The 26,473-nt window shown below is 36.6% G+C and overlaps 1 protein-coding gene and 2 long non-coding RNA genes across 12 annotated transcripts; 2 read left to right on the top strand and 1 right to left on the bottom strand.

Moving 5' to 3' along the window:
• The first annotated feature begins 702 nt into the window (after window positions 1-702).
• On the top strand, window positions 703-26,187 carry LOC117240396 (phosphatidylcholine:ceramide cholinephosphotransferase 2-like). 10 transcript variants are annotated; one of them, XM_033506428.1, is made up of 6 exons: window positions 703-1,300; window positions 19,296-19,672; window positions 22,217-22,427; window positions 22,726-23,000; window positions 23,126-23,301; window positions 23,425-26,187. In XM_033506428.1, the coding sequence occupies exons 1-6, from the start codon at window positions 1,239-1,241 to the stop codon at window positions 23,578-23,580; spliced, it is 1,257 nt and encodes a 418-aa protein (XP_033362319.1). In that variant the 5' UTR covers window positions 703-1,238; the 3' UTR covers window positions 23,581-26,187. The 10 variants fall into 10 exon arrangements, with proteins under 10 accessions (XP_033362319.1, XP_033362322.1, XP_033362324.1 ...); XM_033506431.1 differs by lacking the exon at window positions 703-1,300 and adding an exon at window positions 2,024-2,333; XM_033506433.1 differs by lacking the exon at window positions 703-1,300 and adding an exon at window positions 2,024-2,377.
• Window positions 3,749-4,616, bottom strand: LOC117240400. Its single transcript, XR_004494677.1, has 2 exons — window positions 4,532-4,616; window positions 3,749-4,439 (listed from the first exon to the last, which is right to left on the bottom strand). It is a non-coding gene; the product is annotated as an uncharacterized LOC117240400 (long non-coding RNA).
• LOC117240401 lies at window positions 19,718-21,560 on the top strand. Its single transcript, XR_004494678.1, has 2 exons — window positions 19,718-20,715; window positions 20,814-21,560. It is a non-coding gene; the product is annotated as an uncharacterized LOC117240401 (long non-coding RNA).
• Window positions 26,188-26,473: the final 286 nt, after the last annotated feature.

Here is a 26,473-nt window from a genome sequence, read left to right as displayed (position 1 = left end):
ATTTTCATAATTGTCATAAAAGAAATTTATTTTATTTCATAATATTCACATATTCCATCAATATTAAGGTTAGGGCAAATATATAACTGTAATAAGTACAATTCACGTAAAATAAATCTAAAAAAGGAATTTGTATTTACAGTAGTGCCACTTTAATAAGGACGCAATTGTACTTCCTTAACAAACCACTACTATCCCTAAACCTTAGTAGTTCTTGGAACTAACTTCGTGCAGTCGGCCTTACAGATGTAGTATTACAATATACAACAAATGTGTTTGGGTATGGGCATATCCATATCTTACTTACACTCAATAGAAAAGAGAGATGTTCAAAATTTCTTAAATATATGCCTCTCTCAACAACTGGCTAAGAAAGATTCTAATCCGTAACAAGTTAATGAAGTACTATTATATACTAAATATTATGAAATAATTTAAAATAGTCCTAAAATATCATAGCGAATAAAATCACGATCTACAGCTTATATGAAAGTATTTTTCAAGAGGCTTGATTATAGATGGCTACTAGTTTTTAAGGAAAGGTCCTTGGCCTTACAGACGCAGAGGCGTCGAACATTCCTGAATGAATTTCCTTTTTGCAATGACGTCAGTGGTTGCCATCAGTCCATCGAGTCGCTTATAAGAAAAGCGCGATCTATGAAAGAGCGCTTGCGCTTTCCAAAATGACCTGGTGCGCGGCGCCGCTCATGGGCTTTCCAGTGGAGACTCGACGAAAGCTCCACTGTCTTTTCGTTCACAATTCAAGTTTCACTGTAACGAGACGAAATGCGACCGTGGTATCCATCCGCGGAGTATTTCTTCAAGAAAGTTAAACGCCTACGAGATCGTAAGGACATTTAACAAGAAGATATAGAGAGAAAAGACGAAGAAAAGCTCCGTCGCGGTATGTCCTGGTGCGCGATATATATGTATATATCGTGATCGAAATTTTGGAACAACGTGCGACGATATTCGGGGACTGAAAAGGAATTTACAGAGGTCCGCGATGTGTTTCCTTTGCCGTTAGTTATTCGTCTATCTCTGCGTGTACGAGCACTTTGTTTTTGATTGATCGATAAGCCGTGAATTAGGTCGTCCACGAGTCGCGCCCTGAACAGAAACATACGCATACAATTTGTGAACAGAAAGTTGAAAAAATATTCTAAATTTGGTGTTCGAAAACGAGCATCAATCGACGTGTTCGACGATATTATATGTCTTGAGCAACGTCGACGTATATGATGAAATTGCAGCTGCTTGTAATCGAAACGGATTACTGCTGGAGGAAAGCGTTGCTTAGGTAAGTAAGTGAACGCGGATTTCCGAACAAGCTGCTTATGCTTTTAGTGCTTGTCACTAATGTTAAGCTTATTTAACTATATAATGTTTAAACATCAATGTCTTCTTATCGTGTTAGATAATTGTATTGTGTTATATTATATCCGTCATGATAAGAGATTTGTGTTCAAACATTTAAAGTTAAGTCCAATGAATGACAAAAGGTACGATCAATTATTATATAGCAATATTAACGTTAATTTTGTTAGAAACGGATATCAACTATCATTAATTTCTAAGTATAATAATTGTAAGGTTAAATTAGATTGGAAATCATTTAATTGTAAGTTTTTCTAATTAATATCTTTTAAAAAAAAGATTCAATTTTTTGTTCATTTATTAAAAGATACGTAAGCGTAACGATACGAATAGCGTAAATTTAAGATACATATTTATTTTATATTTTTATAGACTTTTATACAAAAATATTTGTTATTATGTTTTTTAAATATAGATATTATAGCTTTAAAACAATTATTTGACAATTAATTTTGCGATGACATAGAAAATGAATACACGAATAAGAAAATTTTCAAAATACATTTGAATATACCGCTAAAACGCAAGTCGATAAAGTCAACGATTAACAACTGTTGGTAGTAAACTCCAATCGACTACAGGAATCGCCGCTATGCGCGTGTCGCTTTAAAGAATGTGATGGCTTGTACCAGAAGGAAAATGCAACAATGATTCAGAACGCTTTGGCTTTCTCGACCAGTTCTTCTCATTTTACATTTTCACAGCCCTTTGGTTGACGCCATCTTCAATTTTTTTTTTGTTTAAGTGTCAATTTTCTGGAACTGCATGGTACACAGTGGATCCCATAAAAACGTTGAGTGTGGGCAGTGAGTGTAATGAACGAACATCGTACAGCCGGTCATCTAAATTGAAATGATAAAGTGATCGCGATATGAGTTTGCGTCGTAGATCTAGTCTTCAACCATCCCTGAAAGATTGTGAACCAGAAAGGAGTCGTTAGCCATCCAAGTGTCCATGTAAAAGTTATTCACTTGAATTCTTCCCCTTTCAAGTATTGTTGGTTAGTTTACGTGTTATTTGATACATGTGTTTTTTTGCCTTTCTGTTGCACTCACGCGTGAACGCATTGTCCAATCCGAGGAAAGTCGAGACCCACGTTTGTTGGTTATGTTTTTTCTTACAATCGTTTGCCGTAAATCGCACGCTTCTGTAGCATGTTGCTCGTAGTGAAAGAAAAAAAGATAAAACTGAAATCGTAAAGTAGTGTGTGCATACGTAGAAATAAAATGCACAAGTTAAGATTGCCTGTCAAGGTTGAATTGCCCAGTGCTTTAACAAGGTATGCAGATATTTGATCTACAGATATCGATACTGTTTTTCTCAACGTTTACGTATTGTCGTAATAGATAAAACGAGTGTGTCTCGAACTTATACGTTTCCAGATTGTAAACAATCGTGTCGCGATGATGAATGCATTAAAATTAATGATCTTTATTCTAATATTGTAACGTACGACACAATTTTGTTTCGAGTTCGCAGTATGTACTATCCTACTTATGTCTTCTCCAACACTTCAAAGTAGTTAGAGTAATTGTTCACTTTACATGTAAATATAGCATTGTCGTTATATAAAGTTGTAACAGTGTGGAATGTAATATTTTTCAGACATATTAGTATCGATACAGTGTTGCTTAAGTTTATTAATGTTTCGAAATATTAATAATAATGTTTGTTCATGTTTGTAGCGATAAATATGCAAGTCATACAAATTCAGAATTGTATCGTGCATGCTTTTCTTGTTGCTTTCGTCGAAATAAGTATGAAACCGTTACGTATACGTATACTGTATAGGATACGATGCATTATTGTAGTATCAGCGTTCAGTGAATTGAAGAATTTAATGCATTTAACTCATCTATATTAACTCATTAAAAGATAGCTATGTCATTCTCACGCATAATCCAACTATTTTTCTTATATATCATCATATTGTCACTTCAAGCATAATGATTTTTTATAAACAGACTTACTACCTTATCGATTGGATTCATTATCATCTGCTCCAATATACAATTATTAGATGTTATTAAATAATAATGTCAGTAATAAAAATAATGTATAAAAAGCTAATCAGGCTTATATACGCTGTTTTTGATGAAGATAAGAAACAAATTTACGCGTATCTATTATTACTAATTGTAAGACGTAGCAGCACGTGTGGGCGAACACGTGATTTGATTATGTTTTTCCCCTAGACAAATGTTTCGTTCGAAAACTGGTCGATAACCGCCATAATATTAATTTCAAGCAATCGTGATGTGCTGTTACTTCTGCCACAAGAAGTAACAGTTGATACATACAAATTTTCTATTATGAAAAACGTTTAGGAATTTGTTATTTAGAGTTGTAACGGTTAACTCAGGAACTTTAATTGAAGTGAAGCATGAAATTTATTTGCTTTATAACTGGATTTATAAAACTGTAATTTACAGAGTTTCTATATTGAGAGCAAATTCGAGAGCTCCATATATATAGGGCGCACGTGAGGAAACGTTAATTCCATTATCACTACAATTCAGTTCATATGTTCAAATGTGATATTTCTTGTGGTATTTCTTAAGTAATTTTTCTTCCATTTAGATTCTAAATAGAATATATTAATTCAATTTTTGTATTATTGTCAGATAATGTTCCATCTTTCCAGAAGAACGTTGAGCTGCGTAAACATTGGAAAATCGCAAAACATGAATATATATATTTATCTTGCAAAATCTTATGGAAGAATGATAATCATATCTGGATTAAGCTGGTGCTTGTTCCTCTACTAATTGAGCTGCAGTTGTTGAGATGTTCACGGCGCCATTCTTATGGAAAGCAGCTGACCTTGGCAGTCATAAAACCTAATGCACGCTGCAGGGCTTTACCCGCCTCGATCTAACTCTCCTACCATCCAAGTCCTCGTTTCCTGTGATACGTCAAACTCGAACCTTTCGAGTAGTTTCTCTGTGGTCTTTGCTGGTGAAACATCAAGCATTTCATGTCTCCCATGTTCCGGGAAATCGCCTTAACCGCGGTTCATAATTACCGTGTTTCATGTAAGTCGACTGGTAGTTGGAGTAGTTCTACGAAAGATATAATTCTACAATAGTTTTAGTGACAAAGAATTATAATTATTCGGCTTTACATGTTTAAGAGGATCTTGTACCATACATACCATGAGAACTATACCCAATATAATAGTTTGGTAGCTGAGGAGCCGGTAACAAGGTTAATAATCGCTTCCTAGTTTGTTTGTATAGTTTCTTATAAAATTTTCGGAAGTGCAACGAAAAGCTGGAAGTGAAGTGTTAAAAACAAAATGTGTTAAAAAAGCAGAACGGCAATTTTTGTTAGAATTGGCGTATCGTGCGTGGTGCGTACTTCGAAGCAAGTGATCGATCGGTCTTGGTCCTCTGTCGAAGGGCGACGAGGTAAAGGCAAGATCCCTCTGAACCACCTGTGTATGTTCGAATGCGCGCGTGCGTGTTTGCTTCTCTGGGTACACGTGCACCTAACGGCTTGACCAGAGAACAGTACGAATCATTTGACTCTCAGTTGCTTACCTACGTTGCTACTTCTCGCAGTGTATTTTTGGCGTGCTTCTCACGAAACCTTGTACGGCCAATTCTGACTCTCACTTAATTAATGTAAATCAAAAATTGTACCGTGAGAAGTATTCGACGTTTAAATCTTGATTCTTCGATATGAATTTAGTTACAGTCCCTGTTATTGACGATATGTGTATGCTTAAACAGTGTAGATTTGCCAGAACGTTCGTGTTTATATATTTCTTTGAAAATAAAGTTATTTGAAGTACTGTCGGTAACGTAAATCGTGCAGGGACCTTCGAACCTGGCCGAGTAATGTAGTCGCAGTTACGTGATTCGGGTAGTTTTTGGTGTCGCACCTTTCACGAGACCTTGGTACAGTCGATTCGGACTCCTTCGCTTAAAGCTGTGTTGCTGGACATTCGTCACGGAAATCATGACAGTCTTAAGGTGATCTCGTTCTTATTTGTGCAAGTGACAAATCAAGTTCTGTTAATGGTGTGGATTTACGTGAACGATTACCATTAAGTTTCGTCGAAAAGTTTCGAGACATCAAGTACGTAAAGTATCGTCAGTAACATGTGTCAAAATTTACTTCTTTCATCTTCCTGAAACGGTGTAAATGTAATTATATATATATTTTCACGATCTTTGCCTTTCGCACACATATTTTCTTTTTTCGTCAATTTCACGATTAATGCATTCGACGAATGCCAACCTATTTACTGGCACTCCCTCAATGTTTACGCGTCAATGAAATTTCTGATCATATACGAAACAGTAGTTTGTTCGATTCCTAAGTATTTTGGTTTATTAAGGAAACTAATCGTGCCCATATTGAGCTGCACATAAGGATGTTATAGTATTACATTTAATAATGCGGTCGCTAGTCTACCATAATCACGTACCATAACGTATCTAGTGTGTTTCCCTCTCTTGTGGATATTGTGCCTATTTCGGTCTCTGTTTACGTCTTTCCTCTTTTTTCTTGCTTAATTATCAAGCTCTGTCGGTTAGTAGTATTATTTACGTAGCATACGAACATGAGACCGGTGCAAACTGTTATTTTGCTGGACATGTAAGTAGATAGAACTACTGCTGGACAGATTTCGTTTCGCTTCTTTTTTTTTTTTTCTCGCATCGATACTGATGCATTTGCAATATGTACGTCCAATAAATTTTGATACGTATTATCAACAACATTTGTTACTTATGCGTATTATCAGTGACTATTCGTCGACAGTCTTTCCTGAATGCATCGTTTATTCATCGGCAACTTACGTAAGAAAGTAATTATTTTTTGTTTGTAGTTAGATTTGTATGTGTTACGAAAACGTGTGTTTGAAAAATGAGGAATGATCGATAGAGGCGACACAATGCGTTAGTGTAACTTATTGGCAAGGTGTGACAAATATTCTGGTTGGCATATCGAAGTTCAAGCCAAAACAATGTCATTAACGATTACAAATATATTTAATATAATTCAATTGTGTAATGCAAATTGGAAAAAAATATTCATATCGAAATACGACGTATTTTTGTATCACCACAAAATGTAAGTTTATAATATTACATCTTTATTACATATAGAGAAAAAAAATTGAAAATATCGCTTTTTGTTGACTTTTGCGCTATAACTTGTTTCTGCGTGTTTTGAAGTTTAGAGAGTGTCAAGGTGAAGCAAAGTTGAGTTTGTCCGAAAAGAACTATCGTTTACTTTTTAAAAACATTATAGTACTGTTTAGATAACTTAGAAACGTATATAACCGATCGTAAATTTGCTGTACTAGTTGATACGATTCGCTCGGTTGTGAATTATTGGCATTGATTTATTTGTTCGTCTAACAATTAGTAGGACTCACCCTACACGATTTTTGCATTTGTCAGAGACAATGCTTCATACTTGAAACCGTGTCTATAGAATGAAATCGATACATACCTATAATATGCGGGAAATTGATGAAAAGTTGGGACCGTCGTTAGTACAGTACCATGTATATAGTGACTCACGACATATTTTATGAATATATTATGTATGTAAGATGAAACATTTTCGAATTTTATTAACATTATAGTGACAATTGTCGTGTTAATATTGGCGGAGTTTGAAATAAGTTTGATAATGTACATGAAAGTTACAAGATATATAATAGTAGATAGAGTATATATAATATTTCTCAGAGATCGTATTTATACTCAGAGATCATAGGTATTTAGCAAATGCAGTAAATACTTTGTAATTTTCATATACATTTTCAGATTAGTTTTAAATTTAACTAATATGATCATGGCAGTCGCGTCTCATTATATATAGTGTTAATGAAGTTTCAAAATGTTTTATACGATGCACATAATATGTACATGAAAGTTTTCTACAGTAAGTTAAATACTTTCGTGAGCCACTTTATGTATGCCGCAATAGCCTATATATATGCAAAATTATTAATCGTTTAAATTGTAGAGGTGTGTATGACATTGGTAAACAAGTATCAGGATAGTTTAACTAGTCTTAAGGAAGCAATTCGCGTGTACGGTGCGGCCTGAATTTACGGCGTGCATTATTGAGCACTGAGTTAGGAATCGTTGAACCGATGATAAATGGTGAGGTCAAATACAATGTGATAGCGATAGCGTGATTAAAGTTATATCAGATTCTCTGAACGTAGACTGTTTGGTCACGTGATCGTGATTACTTGTTTCGATAAGAGACCACGCAATATCTGATACTTCGAAACAGATTAAAACTATTTTTAAATATAGGAAATATTAGGAGCCACAGGTTCACGGGAACTTGTACATAAATAGTGACTAGAAAAGGTATTTGCATACCATTATATTTATTATAGCATTTACATAACAATCGTTTAGGTTAAAGTTCATTGTATTTCATATCATTAATACACTGAAAATGAAATATAAAACTTGATAAAAAGAAAAATATTTTGTTGGAAAAATATTCTCTTCTTTTTTAAATTTCGTTGTAAATTGTGCACCTGTCGATTCATCGATCTGTTTGAGCCTGCAATAGAAAATTCGAATGTCAATTATTGTAGGTGGAACTGTGAATCAATTACTGGGAAAGAGGAAATGAGTCACAGATCGGGTGTGACGTAAATACATCTTTTACAATGAACTCCGAGTTTCCGCGCCGTTCCGGAATCATTGTCGCGATGACGTTATTGTTGGATGCATTTTACATTCGTCATACTGCGTTCTCGCGTCTGCTGAACTATTTTCTTATGATTAATGCACTGAGAAGTAGATGTATTGGACATATAGAACATTGAACTCGTTAAGAAATTCATTATCATTTCAGAAAATTTTCTATTAATGTTTCGAAATTTTTATACTTTTAAGGAACGATTGTTTAACATTAACGCCGAGATTGACGTGCTTACCAGTTTTCTTGATCATTATCAGACATGAATCATTATTATCGCTAAAAAATTCAGTTAAAATAGTTCGTAATCTGGTTTTAATTGCCTTTATTATCTTCTGAACCGTTGATGATCTTATCGTTTCGAAACGGCCGGTCTGTATATAAACTATAAATATAATAAACATAAACTCTTCATTTTATTTAATATCGATCGATTAGTAATTTGTTTGGAATTTTAGAATTCTTCGAACGTATTCGGAATATGTATATTATTTTACGATGCTTTCTGTGCGCGACCAGCTATTTGGACAATTACGACGGCGCCAAACGTCGACACGGCTGTTTTGTGATTGTGCACATGTTGCAGCTCAATATGGTGAATTGTTGCGTAATTGTATAAACTTCTGGATTTTTCTTGTCCAAGCCAGCTACGTCTGTGTCGTTCTAGAATTGCGGTGATCTGGAAATATGCAGCTGGATCAATACCTCTTATAGTATCTGCGTTGTACCTTATCGATTGTTGCTTACCTCGTTGGCTGCATCTTTCTTGATTTCACGCGACGTTACGCCAATGTTGCTTAGGTATGTGGCAATTACCAAAGTCCAGATAATAATTGCAATCGCAAGTTTAACTCGGATACAATCGATCAGTAATGTAACCGATCATTTAGATAACACATACCGTTTATCGACTCGTATAGGGGTTATTTATGTAACTTTAACATTAGATCAATGTCTGCTACAATCTGTTTTTCTACTGTTCGTTTTTACTTTGTTGTTGACTACTATTTCAATTAAATCTTTCTTGTACTTAGTAATCACATAGGAAACTGTGGAAGATATATTTAAGTTGACAATTTATCGGTTATATATATTTAGGATTTCCCTAGCTACCTATAATATAAATATTCTTTTTCTTTTTTTAGAATTAAATGAGGATTTATATGTCGACGGGAAGTTTTTGCTTATAAATTGATAGTTTTTCTTCATCTTGTCTCTTTACATTTATCGAATGGCGCTAGGAAATTATATATGTGTCAGTCATTCCATCTTCAATATTACTCTGCAATATATTTTTATCGGCAGGAGTTATATAAAATCGCATTTCCACAATTTGTCGAAAGTATAAGCTAATTGTTTTACGACATTCTTAATCTGTCATCATCGTGCCAAGTGAAAGCTATCTGACCTACTGTATACAATACTGTTCAGTTTTAATAAAAAACTAACAGGATAGCAAGAGATATCGAATTTTCTTTGAATATGCAATTCCAAAACCAAAACACTTGTTAGAACTAGAAAGAAAAGGAATATCTCCGACCAATGGTGAAGGAGCGCACATTGACTATACAATCGTTTAGCTAGACTATCGGTTCACGAAGACGGTTTTTAATCGGCTCATTGTATCGAGAAAACCTTGCCTGGCAACGATAAGAAAATTAATTGCTCGTGGAAGAAGCCAGTTACCCTCGATGCATTCTGCTGTGCGTTGGAAAGCGCAACGATCGTTCGCGAAAGAGATCACGATAAATATTTATTCCGTCTTTCATTGTTACCATTCTCGAAGCGGCTCATTCCCTGAATTATTTTTCCAATTCGATCAATACCGTTTAATTCGTTTTCTCTTCTGTCTTCTATCGAAATTCTAATTTATCTGTACAAACGACCCAAGTACATATACATATATAATTTTGGACTAGTTGGTCATCTTAATTTTTCTTGCTCGATTTCACGGTATTCGACACGTGTAAACGTTTCACAGCCGATTGGACGAAAAGATACATCGCCTGCATTTCGTGGAAAGTTTGATCGAAGTAATCGTTTGCTGTTATTTACATTATGTTTTATCGTTGTGCATTTTGCGATATGTTCGAGTTGATAAGCCCGATACCTATACAGGCGAATGGTTCGTTTGTATCTTCTGTGTCACCGTCTGCATCACGACGATGTTGCGGATTATCAACGATTAAACCGTCAGTATTTCTATGGCCTACGAAAATATTACTTGCTACGGTTTTAAAGTTCTTAGCTCTGGTGATTAAATAACGTGTGAGTCGAACGTTGGACGATGTTGAATCGCTTCAGCTTGCTCGATTGGGCTCGATCGAATTGTTCAACGAGCAGTCCATGTGCTACAATTGCTTCGAAGGATGATGAACATGATGACGGAACGACATTTGATGGAACGAATCAGATTAGTCTGTTTTGCCTCATGGACGTTCATGAGAAAGCAGTTACGGTTAGAAGTAGAGGATTACTGATTCGTTGGGAAAACAAGGCGGTGCAATCGAAAAGTTATTCGATAAGATGTGCGAATGATGTTCCATTTGGCATAGTGCTCGACGTTAGAAGGTAATTGAAATACGCGTTAATATAGAATCTACGTAAAACATGGAAATATTTTTCTATTTTATAATTTTCTCAGTCACGCTGGTAGAATAGATATCTTGACAACATTTTTTCTTCCTTTTCCATCACGTCCCGTTATTTTAGCGAGTACTCTTTTTATCGGCTAGTTAGGCTGTTTGTCTTTCACGCGAAAGTTTCACGACTTTTACTCCTCCGTGTGTTTTTGTCGACCATTCGCGGGGAGACGCAATCTCAAGGAAGCGCGTCAACGGGAGTCGTAAATTCCTGTTACGATTTTACAATCGACGCCACGAAACTGATCGATCCCCTATTTCGTTTAAGATAATAGAGGTAGTTGAATTAATTAAAACGCTGAGGTAACAGGTTATATCTTTATACCAACAACAATTGTAGACAAGATGATTACGCTCGTTGCGTATATATACATATTAATTAGATATATGTTGACTGAGTTAAAGTAGTGAACCCAGTGCAGAGATGTTGACTGTTCTGTAGTCGTAGATCCGGTAAAGTTCGGTAACGACGCTGTCGCAGAGGAAAACTGTTGCTGGGTGTTGGTCGTCCCACCACCGGTCGCTTACAAGTCTCGGGAAACATGGGAAACCCACGTTTCCCCACTTTTTACCTGATGGAACAATAACCATAAGGAACATTTTGACTCGAAGGTATTTTATATCACTTAATGGTCTTAATGGTTAACTCGAATTGCTTAATTTTACGACAGTTCCTTATGATTATTACGGTCCAACTAATTATGTTGACGTAGCAAGTGGAAGCCTCGATCGAAGGAAAAATTTCGGGCTACGCAAAGAGTCATCGGACGAAACACCGCGTTTAATTTCGGAATAAATACGATTATACAGTCCCATGGTTTATTAACCTGTTGCTAAAGTGTCTTTAATACCGACAGTTCTATACACCTCTTTTGTATATAGCATCGAATCGATAGGAAATAACTGGTTACATCACTCGTTGTCGTTGTATTTTACGAAGTCGGTGATAAATATTTCGAGAAGATTTGTGTGAAAAAATAATAGCGGCTTGACTCCTCGGGCTTCAGTATCCGATAAAAGACAGTCATGCGCTAAGAATGCGGGTTTCCCCGGCATGTTGACGGTAAAAGTTGCTCGATATGGTATGGTTTCAATTTCGAGAATGTTCATATCGATTTGAAATCGACCAACGACGTGGAAAAAGGATAGAATGGAAAGCCTTGGGAACAATCGGCTCAAGCTATTTTGTTCGGCTTACCACGAAGAATTACGTGACCTTTCGTCGAAAACGCGAATTCTCTCCCGGAAGCATCGCCTGGTTTGTCATGTACGTGGATTTTTTAATACAATCGGTCTTTTGATCTAACACGATAAATTGCTATTTCTACAGAGCATAGAATTATCTTTCATCACAAGTAAATAGATAGGATCAAGCGTTGACTGGTCTTGGATGTATTTTGGTTCTTTGGATCAAGGTGATGTTCAAGCTTGAGCAAATATAAATATACTTGCTTCGATATTTCGTAAATACTTTCATACATAGCTAAATATATTTGAAATATCATCTATCCATATAGCGTGGTATTTTTCCACCCTGAATTTTCCACGATAGCGAGTTAGGTGATTGAAACTGGGCCAAATCCTGTTACTTGTGACTTCGTTTTCTATTCTATCGATATCTCTTGGAGAAACGTTTCGAAGAACTCGATATTAACGAGTGGCAAGCTTACGAGCTTTCTCGTAAGTATACTGCGGATGTTCATGCATCTGCAGGAAATTTAGAGATACATAAATATATATAACATCTAAAGTATAATGCTATACAGTAAAGTAATCATTTTGACCTTTAACGGATGAAACGAATCCCTGTTCTACTCTTCTCTTCTTAGTTCTATTTTTTCAATCGAGTTCACAGTCTACTAGATAAACAAACTAATTCGGAAAAGCATCGAGTCTTGCTAATTTTAGAAGCACTTGCATCGACTACTAAAATATCATCTTAAAAGCTGTGGTAGGACTGTTTAAAGCATCATCGTGTGTAAATGGATTAATAAATTTCTGTTTACCCGGTCTGTGCTGAATCAAAAGATGCACGTTGTCCGGCCGACCGGCCGGCCGGCTGGTTTACTTCGATCTATTTTGCTCCTGCGATTTGCTAAATGCAATCATACGAATTCATCGGCTGACAGGTTTAACCCTAATACGAACTGCAAACTTGGGAAGCCTCCCATCGGCGGACAATAATTTCTTTGTCGTTCCCGCGCTCATCGTTAATTATAACCATGCGTCAGCGTGTTATTCGCGGCATCTACTGATCGAACTATTGCTCTCGTTACGGGGTGATTAATTTAATTACTACAGGGAAATTAGTTGTTCGTGTGATTCGTTCTTATTCTTTTCTTCATTTCAATCCTTTGGAGATTAGTAGTACGATATGTACCAAGACAACTTTTAGGAAAATCGTTGAATTGCGATAATTCTTCTGGCACCATTCAGGTTTACTGGCACATAGAATATCATTGTACGTAAATGGAACATATACTAAATTATCGATTAACCTATATTTTTTTAAAGCTTATTAAAGCTGATATTATTATATTACAGGGTTCTTTGTCAAAGGAAAAGTGTGTCATAAAAAGGTGGAAGCGGTATAATTTTGTTTGTTGCGGTGTGTTTTGGCAATAATTTATATTATAAGTAACCGTCGTGAAAACAAGACGACATATTTCCGGTGATTTTTGTGTCAATATGTTTTCCGTTAGAACAAAGGTATCCCTTTTGTTTTGTAAAATTTTCGGACACAGCATTACGAGATCGTCGAGATGATCGAAGGTCGCTCGAAGATCATGAGGGCCATAAAGATTATGTCATTGTTGCGTACCTGGCGCGTAAAATCTTCTGAAGGTTACGAGGATTACGCTGGTCATTATTAACATTCAAAGTCATCTGAGAAATTCATCAAAATTGTGTCTTTAATAGTCAAAGTATTTAATAGTTACGAATGACGGTGGAAGTCGTACTGTTATTAAAATCAAAAAAATGTTCATGTCGCAGTTAATTTCGGCGTTTTCTTTAATTGTCCACTAAGATGTTAATCGCCTAAGTCGTCGATAAAAGTTTGTAAGCTAAGCAAATTTAATGAAACGCTAGAATGCTAATTATGTATTATCTTTCTCGGAAGAAACACTCGTAACCGATAGTTCGTATATTTAAAAGCAGTTATGATGGTAATCTTTTACATAATATTTTTAAAACACCGCGACAATGTTTTTCACGTAATCGTTTTTTAGCAATACGACTCTGAATGAACTAACGTGACGGCGATAACAGGAAATATATACATGGTGTCTCGGCTAAACTTGACTAATCTTCTTACGTTTTCGTCAGCCGATAAACAATGACTCGCCGTATAGCAGCGGGAACTAAATTTAAATACTTACGCACGCGGTCGGAAAATCGAAAGAACGTGCATGAAAGCACAGTAGAACTAACGCTGTGCAGCCTACAAAAAATTAATTCCCACGTTTTTGAAACGATACAGTAGATTGTATGAAGATTCGTATTTCTCTGCATAATTTAGAATCCCTGACGCATTTATCATTTTATTTGCTTGTTTATTCGACAAACGGAAAATAGCATTTTCCGCGAGTTACACTTGCATGACAGAAGTAGATTAATCGTCGAAGGACGGCAACAGTTGCGAGTACAATCTGCGAGATGGGAATTGGGTCATTTATAATCTACATAATTTTGAAGCATGCTTTGTGTGTACCGGACTTGAAGCACCGGAAGTCAACGGAGTCAACTTATTCGGAATACTTTGTTATATTTCACTCGACGTGAGGCGAATCCCTTCTTCTTTTTTCTTTTTTAGACATCCAAGATTTCTCCGTTGTAACCGGAACTGCACTGCGCACCGGTTTATATATCATCGTCCATAAATCGTAGTATAAGTGGAGTGAGGGAGATTCTATGGATGAAAATAAGGCAAAAGCAGAGAATAACAGAATTGCATTGAAGGTTCTTTCGGAGAAAGATGCATTTGAAAGTCAATCGAATACACGTGTACACCTCATCGATAATTGACGTTTGGAATTTGATTATAGATTGCCACTTCAAATATAAGGCTTATTTGCTATCAATATTTATCTAGTAATTACTTTTTCGGTGAATACAATAAGAATAGGTGATGGTAACGAACCATCTATTCTAATATCAATAGTCAACATTTCGAACAAATAGCTCGACAAATAAGCTCTAACACTGTATAAACCATTTTATCTATACAAAAAGAAACATATATATAAACAGCGGCAGAAATAGTACACTGCTTGATATCAGTGATATGAGTCAAGTCCACGTGTATTATCAATTTCTTTTTAAACTGTGTATTCTTCGAAATTCATTTTGCTTGTGTTTTTAAACTGTTGGGAAAGAAGAAAGCGCAGAAAGTGCACAGAATCGATTGATCGGGCGCTAACTAAAGTTTCGTTCTTACAAAGGGAGTTCCATTGTATCTGCGCTACGAATTATCGCTCACCTCGTATATTAAGACGGCAGTCGGTTCCTCGGCGTAACGTGACATATTTTTCACTACTCGCGAGTTGGTATAATTTATGCGAACGGTCGACAACGGAGGCAAAAAATGACCCAGTTTCCGACGAGCTTCGATACAGGCATTCGAGCAGGAAGTAATCGAGGAGATCCCGGTCGAGCATCCTTGTCGGTGTTTTTAGTCTTTCGATCGCTAAGAGCAGTTCGAGAGAGAAACTAAAAAGGAAGAAGGAGAAAAAAAGTTGGGAAAGCTTTGAATCGGAACGCAACGCCCACGATCGCGAAGCAGAAATGAATTGACGCATGCTTTTTCGCGTGTTGCTCGATCAAGAATATTTCTATCCACGCTTAGTAACCAGTTATTCGGAGCGGCCTTCGCGAAAACCAAGGTGCCATTCGTGAAAGAGAACGCGATAGGAACGAGCAAGGATATCGAGATTAATTCAACAAGATTCGATGTCGAGGTAGACCTGTTCGTTATTTCATTCGATCTCAACATGGATGTCTTGTAGATTATTGAGATTTTTTGGACGTGACTCATATACAAGTTAAGTTGATCGAGACCTATGGATTTGTGGAATCCTGGAAGCATTTATGTCGTAAAACTATGGAGAAAGAAAGCACTTGTTATGCGATCGATATCTAAATTGTTATAAATTGAACTTTCGCAGCGTACTACGTTTACTATTTACAGAAATTCCGGATATTCGCAACTATTCAAAGTTACCTACGGAGAATCTCATTGTATACCATTTTTTAGTGATTGTTTCTGTAGTTAAACATTCATTTGTATATTACTCATTCACTTAAATTGATTTCGATCATTGACCATTCTCGACATTTTGAACTTACTAGTTTTTGTCGCTGTCGTAAAAAAATATTCTAAATTTTAAATGAACGCGTGAGTCATTTCACGTCGTTTTTCTTTTTTTTGTAATGTTTTGTAATGTTTTTTCCAACGTTATCTAAGAAAATTTATGCGATCGGAAGTTCCAAAGATAAAGTGGAAGGGTTTCAATATCTATCTAGGTTGGAGTGGCTATTCAAGAAATGATAAATGGGATGGATGGAGATTCGAATCTAGGTCCAATAATTTTCCAGATTCCTCTTTATCTCATGCCAGATCTTCCGATAGGGAATACGAAGATAAAGTGGAGATTATCGCGAGTAGCATGAGGCACTCGTGGCGAATGTTACGAGAAGTTTGGTTGCCACGTGGTGAAGCAACTCGTCGATAGAGTAACTCCAGTTGGGTCAAAAGGGTCGTTGGTTTGGAACGACGTGACGTCGTAAAGGTCTCATTTGGGCGCTTATCGGGTTACGGAGGTTAAGTCCTGAGTTCCTCTGCGAACGGTCACATAAAAGTCGGGATATTGTATCTGGAATTTCTCCTTCTTCGTGCCTCTAGAGGTTGTTGTTAATAAATTGCCGCCTACGATCCTAATTGCCGTTAATTTCACAAGCGTAGTAAAAAAAGATTTTATCGATGTTACAAACGACCAATCACTAAGAGTAATTTGACGAATAAGTAAGATAAAAAATAATGTACCATTTGAACGTTTACCGAGACTCTGGAGATTCTCACAAATCCGCAGGAAGTTACATAAACGTTGGTTGTTAGCTGGTATTACTTCTTATGGACGTACACATTGAAAACAATATTCTATGATAATTCAGTTTACTGTGCTATTTTGGCATTGATACGTAATTTCTCGTCTTATCAAACGGTATAAAGTACCGCTGGCTTTCATGTCGTTCGAACAGCCATCGAATTATCTGCGCAGGATTTATCGCTTTATTCAGCGCGCAGAACGCGAGATCCGCCTACAAGAAATCACCTTATCGGTCGGTGCCACCCACGGATCAGCTTTTCTTCGTTCGCATCGTTTTACGCCTCGTCACGAACAGCAAAGGATCTTTCGGACGCAGAAAAAGATGAGAAAAAGTGAGTCATCAGGAGGGATAGCATTTTCGAACGAGTTCTCGCCTTTTCGAAAGATAAATCAGTAATTAACTATGATTCACATTACTTGTCGACGAGCAGAATCTCCTGGCTTGGAGTTAATTAAACTCGAATTATCAGATAATAGATCCGTCTTGAAATAATTTTCGGAAGAATTTACTACCGAGTCGAACGATTAACGTTGGAAATTATAAATTATAAAGTTAAATTGTCAGAGAAATTTGTACATACCTCCTGTCTCATTCTTTCATTTTGTACTCTCTTCTTATTTCGTATTACAATGTGTTATTCTTCTGCATACAGTGACTCACGAAATATTTGAACGATGTATTATGTGTATTATACAAAACATATCATTTCATTAGTACTATCATGATTATACTGACAGAATTTGAAATCAACCTGGAAGCGTATATGAAACTTAGAAAACATTTACTACTAATATATACTTGTTAAAAAAAAATGGATATAAATCCATAAAACAATGGTCGTGTTAAATATTGAGGCTCATCAATGTTGTACGTACTATGTTTCTAACAAATATCTTATTGCTCTTATACATTTTCATGGAACATTTCCTTAACTCTTCAATCTTCAAACTCAACATTTTTGTTTGGTTCTTTATCATTATGACCGTGATAGTCTTATCATATCGTACGCTATACAACATCAAATTGTGCTAAATTTCAACAATATAAAAATGATAACCGTATTGATACTTCAAATACTTCGATAGAAACGTGATATCGTGTCATATATCAAAAAATTTGTGTTATACAACGCACATAATGTATTCGGAAAGGTTTCTACGAGTATGCAAGTACATATATACCTTCATGAGCCACTGTATTCCTCTAACAAATTGCTATGTTATGCTAGTAACGGTTAACATTTCCGTCCATCATCACGGACGCTAAGTACTATCAGCGGAACGTCTTTGCACTTCCCGCAAACTTCCTGTCCGGATATCTGGTTGGCCTCGCCCATCCCAGGATTTCAAAGCCTGGTTGGCTCGGTTGCTTTTAAAGCAAGCCACGTCGACACGTATCCTTAACACGATAACCTTTTACTCCAGCAGCGCGATGATAACTAAAAGTAGAACGTTATACCGGCTGCATCGTATAGCGTCAAACGATCCGGTTAAACGCGGGCTTCTCGAACGTTTTATCGAGCGACGCAGACAAAACAGCTTGCCCTGATTTTTTGCTTACAAAGAGCAAGCTACGAATTTTCTTGGTAGGTGAAAAGATTGTTAAAAAGTAGGTAGGAAGCTGTGACAGAGATGTCTAGCCTGATCGAATAGTTGGCAAAGAAGAAGTTTCCTATATAGGACGGTTTGGAATTCAGTGTACAAGCTGTCTATAAATAATCGTGGTTCATCTGCATTTAGATTGATACTGATCGTTCTCCGTGGCGCCATTAAATTGTTCAGTTGTTCAGCGGTTTTCACGAAGCTCCACAGGCGAGTACACGTCTGCCTTCGATTAGAAAATCTCGAGCCGGAGCTTCATTTCGGTTCTCTGAAAGATAAAGAATATATTAATAACGCATGCCCGATAAATACACCAGGTTTCCGTAGATAAGTGCTGTTTAAAACAATGCAATTTTGTTGAACAAAGGCAATAAGATTTTCTGACGAAATGGTATAGTATCGCAGTTTAAAAATAAATCTTTATTGTGTACTATTTTTATGCTATTTCTAGCGTATAGAATAAGAGAAAGAAGAGACAGCGCGTTATTTAAGAAATATTTCACGGTCAAAAAACCGAAAATTGAAAGAAAACATTCTCGACTTACCATAAACAATCTCGAAGAACTTCACGATCTCAAGGAGTCACCAATTTAATGGTAGTTAATTGTTTATGATGTTACGTAATATAATTGTCGATCGAAAAATTCCATACTATCGTTTGCTGCAACCTTACCTTTCATCTTACAGACTGACATAGAAAGAAACTAAACCAGAAAGAGGAAACCTTTGTATCTCTGCCAAGATTTTCTGGTTTGTTTTCGAAAAATAAAAATAATTGAATCGTTCGTGGAATCCTTCGACTCCTCGTGAAAGAGCTTTCAGTAAATCGGCACGTGGAACGACAAGCAATTGCAATGATGCTTGCGTTTTCTGTTCGCAGGATGGTATTGGACCCCAAGGTCACGAGTCTGCACAGTGATTACGGAAGCTTCGATCGACCATTGGGCGCCGGAGAGGGCCACGAGAGGGACGTGGAGGCGACGGTTGATGGAAGTAGCAACGGAATGGCACAATCGAGCGACGTTTATCAACGGCAGCCATTATTACCTGGTGCACCGACCAAGGGCAAGGATAAGTGGTCCGGGGTGGCATCTGGTTCCGACTATTACGTGGATGACGAGGACGAGAAGATCGACAGTCTTAGCCGGCATCCTGGCATACCGAATGGCTCTGGAAATGGTGTCGTTAAGCTCGACATACCCGCGCCTCTTCGGGAAGAGCCCCGTTTTCCTAAAGAGAAGTGGAAAACGTTTCTTGGTAAGGATAAACTCAGAACCTTTTCTATACTTCCCATTTACATAGTCTGGTACACGTGTCGAACATATGTCTTGAGGTACAATATTAATCCTTTTGAGAAAGAAGGTCGCTGTTCTTCTAGGAGTATCGTTCACAATAGCATCAGGCGTGTAGAGATTCTTCATAACGATCAAGAAGAGTTGTCGTGAAGAACACTTGTTAACTTGGAAGATGGGATTTTAAGGCTTCTATAGCCATGAAGATACGATTTTACGTCCACTATGAAATTGCGAGAGTTTCTTGTGCGAGGAAAACGCCGTCGTTATACTGCAGACCAACGTTCAATCTAGCGATATCTGTCACGTGACAAAATTTTGATTAGATACTGTGAGGATGATAAGCAACTTCAAACAGAATACTGTGCTCCAACGAGTTATGTAAAGAGAAGAGCCGAGAAAAATTTCTCCTGTAATTTCGTCGGCAATGAACTCTCTTTAGGGCTGGGTCTCCTCTCCTGTATGTACGCTTCATTCACACGACGGGGTGTCCGTGGAGATCGAGATCGAGGTCGCTACGTGGCCTGGTATTTCGATGCAGATCTGCTCGGACGCTGCTCTAATGCAGAGTCATGCCCGATCATGTGTTCTTGAACGATGAATCCAAAACGATGGAGTCATTAGAACGGACTACCTTCGGTGTCCGTTAAGTTCGTTCTGCTTCTGAACTAGATCGTTGCGTGACAAGATTCTTCAACCGTATTATCATGCACACGTTTCATGTTATCGATGTGACGACTGGTGAAAGCATTATTCGTAAACGTGTTTCGTTTTACTTATTGTCGTTAATAACTTGATTAATAATTTATCTTTGCTTTTAAGGGGTTCAGGATAAATATATGATTTATCTCAGAGAATGTTTCTAGTTTATATGTAGGATCAAGCAAACTTTGCTAAGTTTAACTTATAGCGATTTCTACATATGAAGATACATGTTATGGATGTAGAGAAAGTTTGGATTCAATTTGAGAAATGGTCATTAGGATGCATGTCTTAATACATCACCCGGTATGTTAATGAATGACGCAGATCCATTTCTTCGTCGTCCTCTGTAACTTATTGGAAGACTAAATTGTAAACTGTTCCATGAATGTTTGCGGATGTAGGAAACGAGTTTGAGGGTGGACTTCGAAAAGCTTTTCCCTTGTTGGTAGGAAGCCAGAGCACCAGCTGAATTTTGGCACTGTGCCACTTCCTCTGAATGTGTGTTATTGTTGTGCCAGGTTTCACGACGCAGCTTTTGATTAATATACCCAGTGTACCAAGATAAGTGGTCTTCGAAATAACGTTATAATTAATAGTTTCTTACGATGATAGAAGATTTGTCTCGTTTTCTTAACAAAATGCATGTTTGCCTGCTTCCTTCGTCGTAAAATAAGACGGCGAGCTAGGTAATTTAATGCAAAGAGTCATTTTAATAATCTATAGAATATTTAATTTCATTCTCAGAGACCCTTCATAATAAGGGCGGAAAGCTTTAATAATGAACCATCTTTTATAACTGCTCGATTATAAATTATTATAATGCCACTTCATACGAGGTCGTTGAATCTTTTATTTAAAAAAAATCGATCAAACAAATTGATCTTGAAATTAACTTTGAAATTAACTTAAAAAAGGTGTACAAATTTTTATAAATTCTTGATACACCCAGTATATGGTGCATCTGGTAAGCATGGGCTCGCGTTTTACTTTTGGAGTATATTGTCATTCGTTGTATCAAAGTAGAAAAGAGTATTCTCCAGAGAAGCGGCAGGCAGAGAGAGAGAGAGAGAGAGAGAGTTGTCGGCTAGAAATTTCGGAACAAGAGAAGCATAGACGCGTAAAGTGGAGTAGCTGTACGTTCACCGACAGAAAGAAGGATAAATTGCGCCACGATGACTGTTACCTCCGTGCTGTATCGTGCGCGCACGATATACGACTAACTGCGGTGACCCGCATGCTTGAATCACCGGTTTATTTTCAACCGACTGATATACATGTTGGCTACTTACTATTGTTTGGAAGCTAAACGATGCACTATTATATAGTTTTCTGGAATGTTGTTTTGTATTAGTTACGTCAATGATTAAAGGCAATGATCGAATTGTCATCGATAGATGATTGGATTATCTGGAAAATAATTTGAAAAAATATACATATGCTACTAAAACCTATGTACATATTGATATGATAAGTATTATGATATAAGCAAATTATAAAATTGTTTTTATGATTCATGTTCACGTGGTAAAATTAGAGTAAAATTTGCTTAGTTTTAAATACAATCCTTATATTTTTCTATTTCTGAGATATAATATTTGTTTTTAAAGTAAGTCTGATGAATTATAGGTTAAGAACGTTCAAAGTTATTTTATTGTGCTTTCAAAGTTACTATAAATTTTTAGAATGAATAATTCACACTTCAATTGATCTCAAGTTATCGCTGATAAGGTTTCTTCTTCAATTCGCTTGTTTATTTAGAAATTTGATATTTGTTGTTCTAATGAAAATGTAATTGGTGTTACAGCATTTCTGTTCATGGTCGTGAACTTCATATTGACTACTGCGTCCCTTGCAATGGTCCACGAACGAGTCCCTGATCGAAATACATACGGGCCGCTCCCGGATGTAGTGTTGGACAATGTCGCCGCTCAGGATTGGGCCCTTAACGTGTCGGAAGTTTTAATTATGATAATGTCCAACTCAGCGATGGTTTTTATTATTTTTCATAAACATAGGTACGTATCGTACACGAACATCAATGAAACCGATACGTGTAAATTAAAGTTTTTGCTCGACAGGCTTGGGTCAGAAATAGGACACAAGTAATTCTAGTATCAATATACTGCAACAGTTTTTAGATGGTTATCCTTTTAGCTTTAGCTCAAATTTCCAAGATCTATTTCATTTTCTTAATTTCATTTTATCTTAAATTAAGCTAAAAAGATACCATTAAATTTTCGAACTTTTGGATGTCATCGTAGGCAATATTTAAAATTATTTTTATTTTACAAAATTTTATGTTCATTCTTCTAGGTTTATCGTTGTTAGGCGAATATTTCTCTTGATGGGACTGTTGTACATGATGAGGAGTATCACAATGTACGTGACGGTACTGCCTGTCGCCAGCAAAACGTATTTCTGCAGTCCTAAAGCAAACAATACGAGTCCGCTCCTCGTTATAAAAAGGGTTTTGCAGCTCATTTCTGGCTTCGGCTTGTCTATAAATGGCAAGCACACTTACTGCGGGGACTACATTTACAGCGGTCATACAGTCGTGCTTGTACTTAGTTACCTGATTATAAAGGAGTGTAAGTATTTTCTCTACGTTATGGAGACATTTATGTTTTGTTAAAATGTGCTAGGTATTTATATAGAAAAAGAAGAAGTATGAAGAAGTATTATCTAGAATCTAGAAGAATGTTTAAAAATGCAGATTCTCCAAGAAGGTGTCAACCAATTCATTGGCTTGCGGGCATTACTGTTTTTGTTGGGGTAATTATGGTCTTGGTGGCTCACGGACATTATACCGTGGACGTCCTCATAGCATACTACGTAACTACACGCTTATGGTATATCTATCATACGTTAGCTAATAATTCGCATCTTAAGGTAAGTTGTATTGTTTTGTTGAATTCTCTCTACTTTTATGTTAGAAAAAAAAAAGTAAAGAAAAGAAAGAGACAAAGATAATGTATTCTGAAAACTGAAGAACATATTGAAATGTATTTACAGCAATATGAACCAAACAACTTTTTGGCCCGACTCTGGTGGTTCCCTATTTTTAAATATTTCGAGAAAAACGTGGGCGGCACGGTGCCACGACAATACGACTGGCCTTTACCCTGGCCTCGACGATTCCTTGCCAAGCACCCTAATCGGGACAGTTAATGTCTGTCTTTGATTTCGCGATAGAGGCTGTCAAACAACGGAGTTACTTTGTTGTAATTTGTATATATATAAACATATATGTATACGTATCTAGGCTTACAAAAATGTGAAGATAAAGCTTTACTAGAGAGTGGTGCGAGAGATGTGTGTGCAAGTTCTTGTCATTGTAGACGAGTATATTTGCTCTTTTGAGACTTGACGAAAACTTGCGGTGTTCACTTCCTTAAAAAAAAAAAAAAAAGCAAAACTGACAGCAACAAGGAAACAAAAAACTGTAAAACATGAACGATAGTGAAAACAGATGCTTGTACCGTCATGTTCGTTATCGTCCAATCGCAAAACCTATTTTTTTTTCTTGATTTTGATACGACTTATACATACATTGTAAGAGGCTAGATAAACGATAGATCGAGATATTTAGTCTCATGATAAATTCACGTAGAGGGAGGTATTCGAGAGTTACCAACAAATTAGTGTATAAAATAAAATGCTAGATATCTCTATTTTCAGATACTCCGAATGTGAAATACTTAGATGTAAAAAGAAAAAAGAAAAAAGAAGGAAAGAAGTTACGCTACAATAATCCGGTCAAGCGCGGTAAATGCGAAACTGTCTTGTTGAACGTAGCATTAACAAGCAACAGGCGATTTGTTTTATAAACACCTACTCCTTTAAACAACAACTCGCATTGGAAAACTTGACAAAAGAGAAAAAAAGCGTCACTTCAATAAAATAACAAAAAAAGAAGGTACAAGAGAAAAACATATGGAAGTTTTGTTTGCCGCGAGACCTTCCTTTGGCTAATCTATTCGAAATGCGTTCTAATCTTTCGACTTCAAAAACAACCAACTTCTTTATGTTTACATGCATAGCGGCATGCCTTATTCCGATGAAAGTCAACCGAATAAATCGCAATTTTCGAACTCGTTAATCGGTCAATTGCCGTTCGTTTTCTATATTCTAGTTTTCCGTGTTGTAGAACTTTCCCTCGAAATTGGAGCCCCTTTTTAAACGAGCATTTTTATCGTAGAAACAATTAGTGGATGATTGGCATAGTTTTAAAATTCAACCAATAATCGTGCAATTTCGTGGGACCAAGTACAGAGAGAACAGTTGGAAAATATAATACTCTTCGAAGTAGCGTGGCAGAGAATATAATTTCTTTTGTGGCGACAATAGAATACGCGCATAACCGGAACAGTATTTAGAATAGTTTTCGAACGTTCTTGCTCTATTTTTTAAGCTATGATTTTCAGCGTCTTGATCGACGCGTTGGCGTCGCAATGTGTTCCCGTTCGAGATCGGTGAAATTTCTTGCCTACGGTCAATATGATTAGAAGCCAAGTGTTATTCTGTATGTCAATAAAATTCGTGATTTCTCGGAATAAGGTCGTCTTTACAGTTTACATACACCAGATGTTGTCACGGATATGTGAAGATATTGAGATGTCGAATCGTGCAAAGAAAGTTTATGTTGTCACTAATGAATCTCTGAATAATAATAATTGTAACAAAATGAAGTCTAACAAAGGTATTTTCTAATAATTCGTTCTTTGTATGATTTCATTCTGTTCCTGCTTTTCTGGCATCTCGTAAACTCGCAACAATAATTCCTCACAATTCTTGCTCCCCTTTATTCGTTGGAGGATTCTTCGGCTTTATCGTAGTTTTCCTCCGAGATATAGATAGCACAAAAACGCTTTGAAATCTCTACTGAGCCATGTAGGGACGTAAACGAAGAACGTTTTAACGAATCTCAATTATCTGTATAAAGGCAGAGAAAATAATTGCACGATGGAAGAGTGATAGGAAATTATTCTTCGTCGTGATTGAAAGCGTTAAACTTGTGAAGTCTGTGAATAGTTTAAGTGATATTGCCGGCGATTTGTTGTCTTCTGCACACGCGATTTATTGTTAATGCTCGTGCAAAGATCTCGTTATCCGTTGCCTGAATTGTCAGCGTTCCAGTAACGCACGTTCGTAGTGCGTAACATCTTTCGAAGTGGATGCGAACAACCACACGTATGGCCGATGATCCTGTTTCTCGTTTCATAACTCTTTTTCCGTTTCGATGCGCGCGCGGTCGAACGAATTTGACGGTCGACCGACGAGAAGAAGAAGAACAAAAGAGAGAAAAAAGACATTTTGCGAAAAAAGAATAGTCAGAGTGGAATGAATTGAATAGAATTTATTGGCCCTTATATAATTAAGTCTCTTTCCGTCTGTGATGATAAACGAAAAAAAAAAAAGAAAAGACATGAGTTGTCGTTGTGCTAGTTTACGATCGTGGAACGAGACATATTCGTGAAACGATTCGCATAACGTGCCCATTGCAGCCATTGATATTTCTCCTTAACCCTCTATGGTCTGCTTTATTTAAATGAAATTTATAGAATCTTCCGGTTCTCTAAGTCGTTTTACCAAATGTGGTGCTTTCTAAAATTACGATTGAGAAATTGATAGTAATGACATACAATGGACCGTAGGGGATTAAAACACTCGTATAGATGCGAGTATCGAATATACATATATATTTTAATAAGATTAAATGTGGTTCTTAGCGATACTTTTAAGTGACGCAATATTCTCGACGATGTTATTAAACTTGAAAAACAACAAGAAAAAAGAGAAAAAAAAGAAAAAAAAAACACAAAACGAATCGTTCAGGCATACATATATATTTTTGGACGTGTGCATAGGTATACACGGGCCATTGAAACGATTTATTACATAGAGACCACGTAGCGTGTATTTGTCAACAGAAATCTTAAACGCTGATTATCGTACGTGTGAACTATGCCTATTATATCTAAATACGTTTGCAAAATATCTCGTCGTTGTTCTTTTTTGGGCGGACATGCTTGGAAACTAATACATATGTACAGATAAATAC

The sequence above is a fragment of the Bombus vosnesenskii genome, unplaced genomic scaffold (genome assembly GCF_011952255.1).
Source record: "Bombus vosnesenskii isolate JDL3184/JDL3185 unplaced genomic scaffold, Bvos_JDL3184-5_v1.1 scf7180000014621, whole genome shotgun sequence".
NCBI classification, from domain to species: Eukaryota; Metazoa; Arthropoda; class Insecta; order Hymenoptera; family Apidae; genus Bombus; species Bombus vosnesenskii.
The sequence above is the reverse complement of the archived record's forward strand: the minus strand, read 5'-3'. Positions and strand labels throughout refer to the sequence as shown.

Excerpts from the sequence above, each read along its gene's own strand:
- LOC117240396 (XM_033506425.1), top strand. The coding sequence starts at position 10,352 with ATGTTGAATCGCTTCAGCTTGCTCGATTGGGCTCGATCGAATTGTTCA. Across the intron at positions 19,673-22,216 it reads GAAGTGGAAAACGTTTCTTG|CATTTCTGTTCATGGTCGTG; the intron begins GTAAGGATAAAC and ends TTGGTGTTACAG. Across the intron at positions 23,001-23,125 it reads TTACCTGATTATAAAGGAGT|ATTCTCCAAGAAGGTGTCAA; the intron begins GTAAGTATTTTC and ends TTAAAAATGCAG.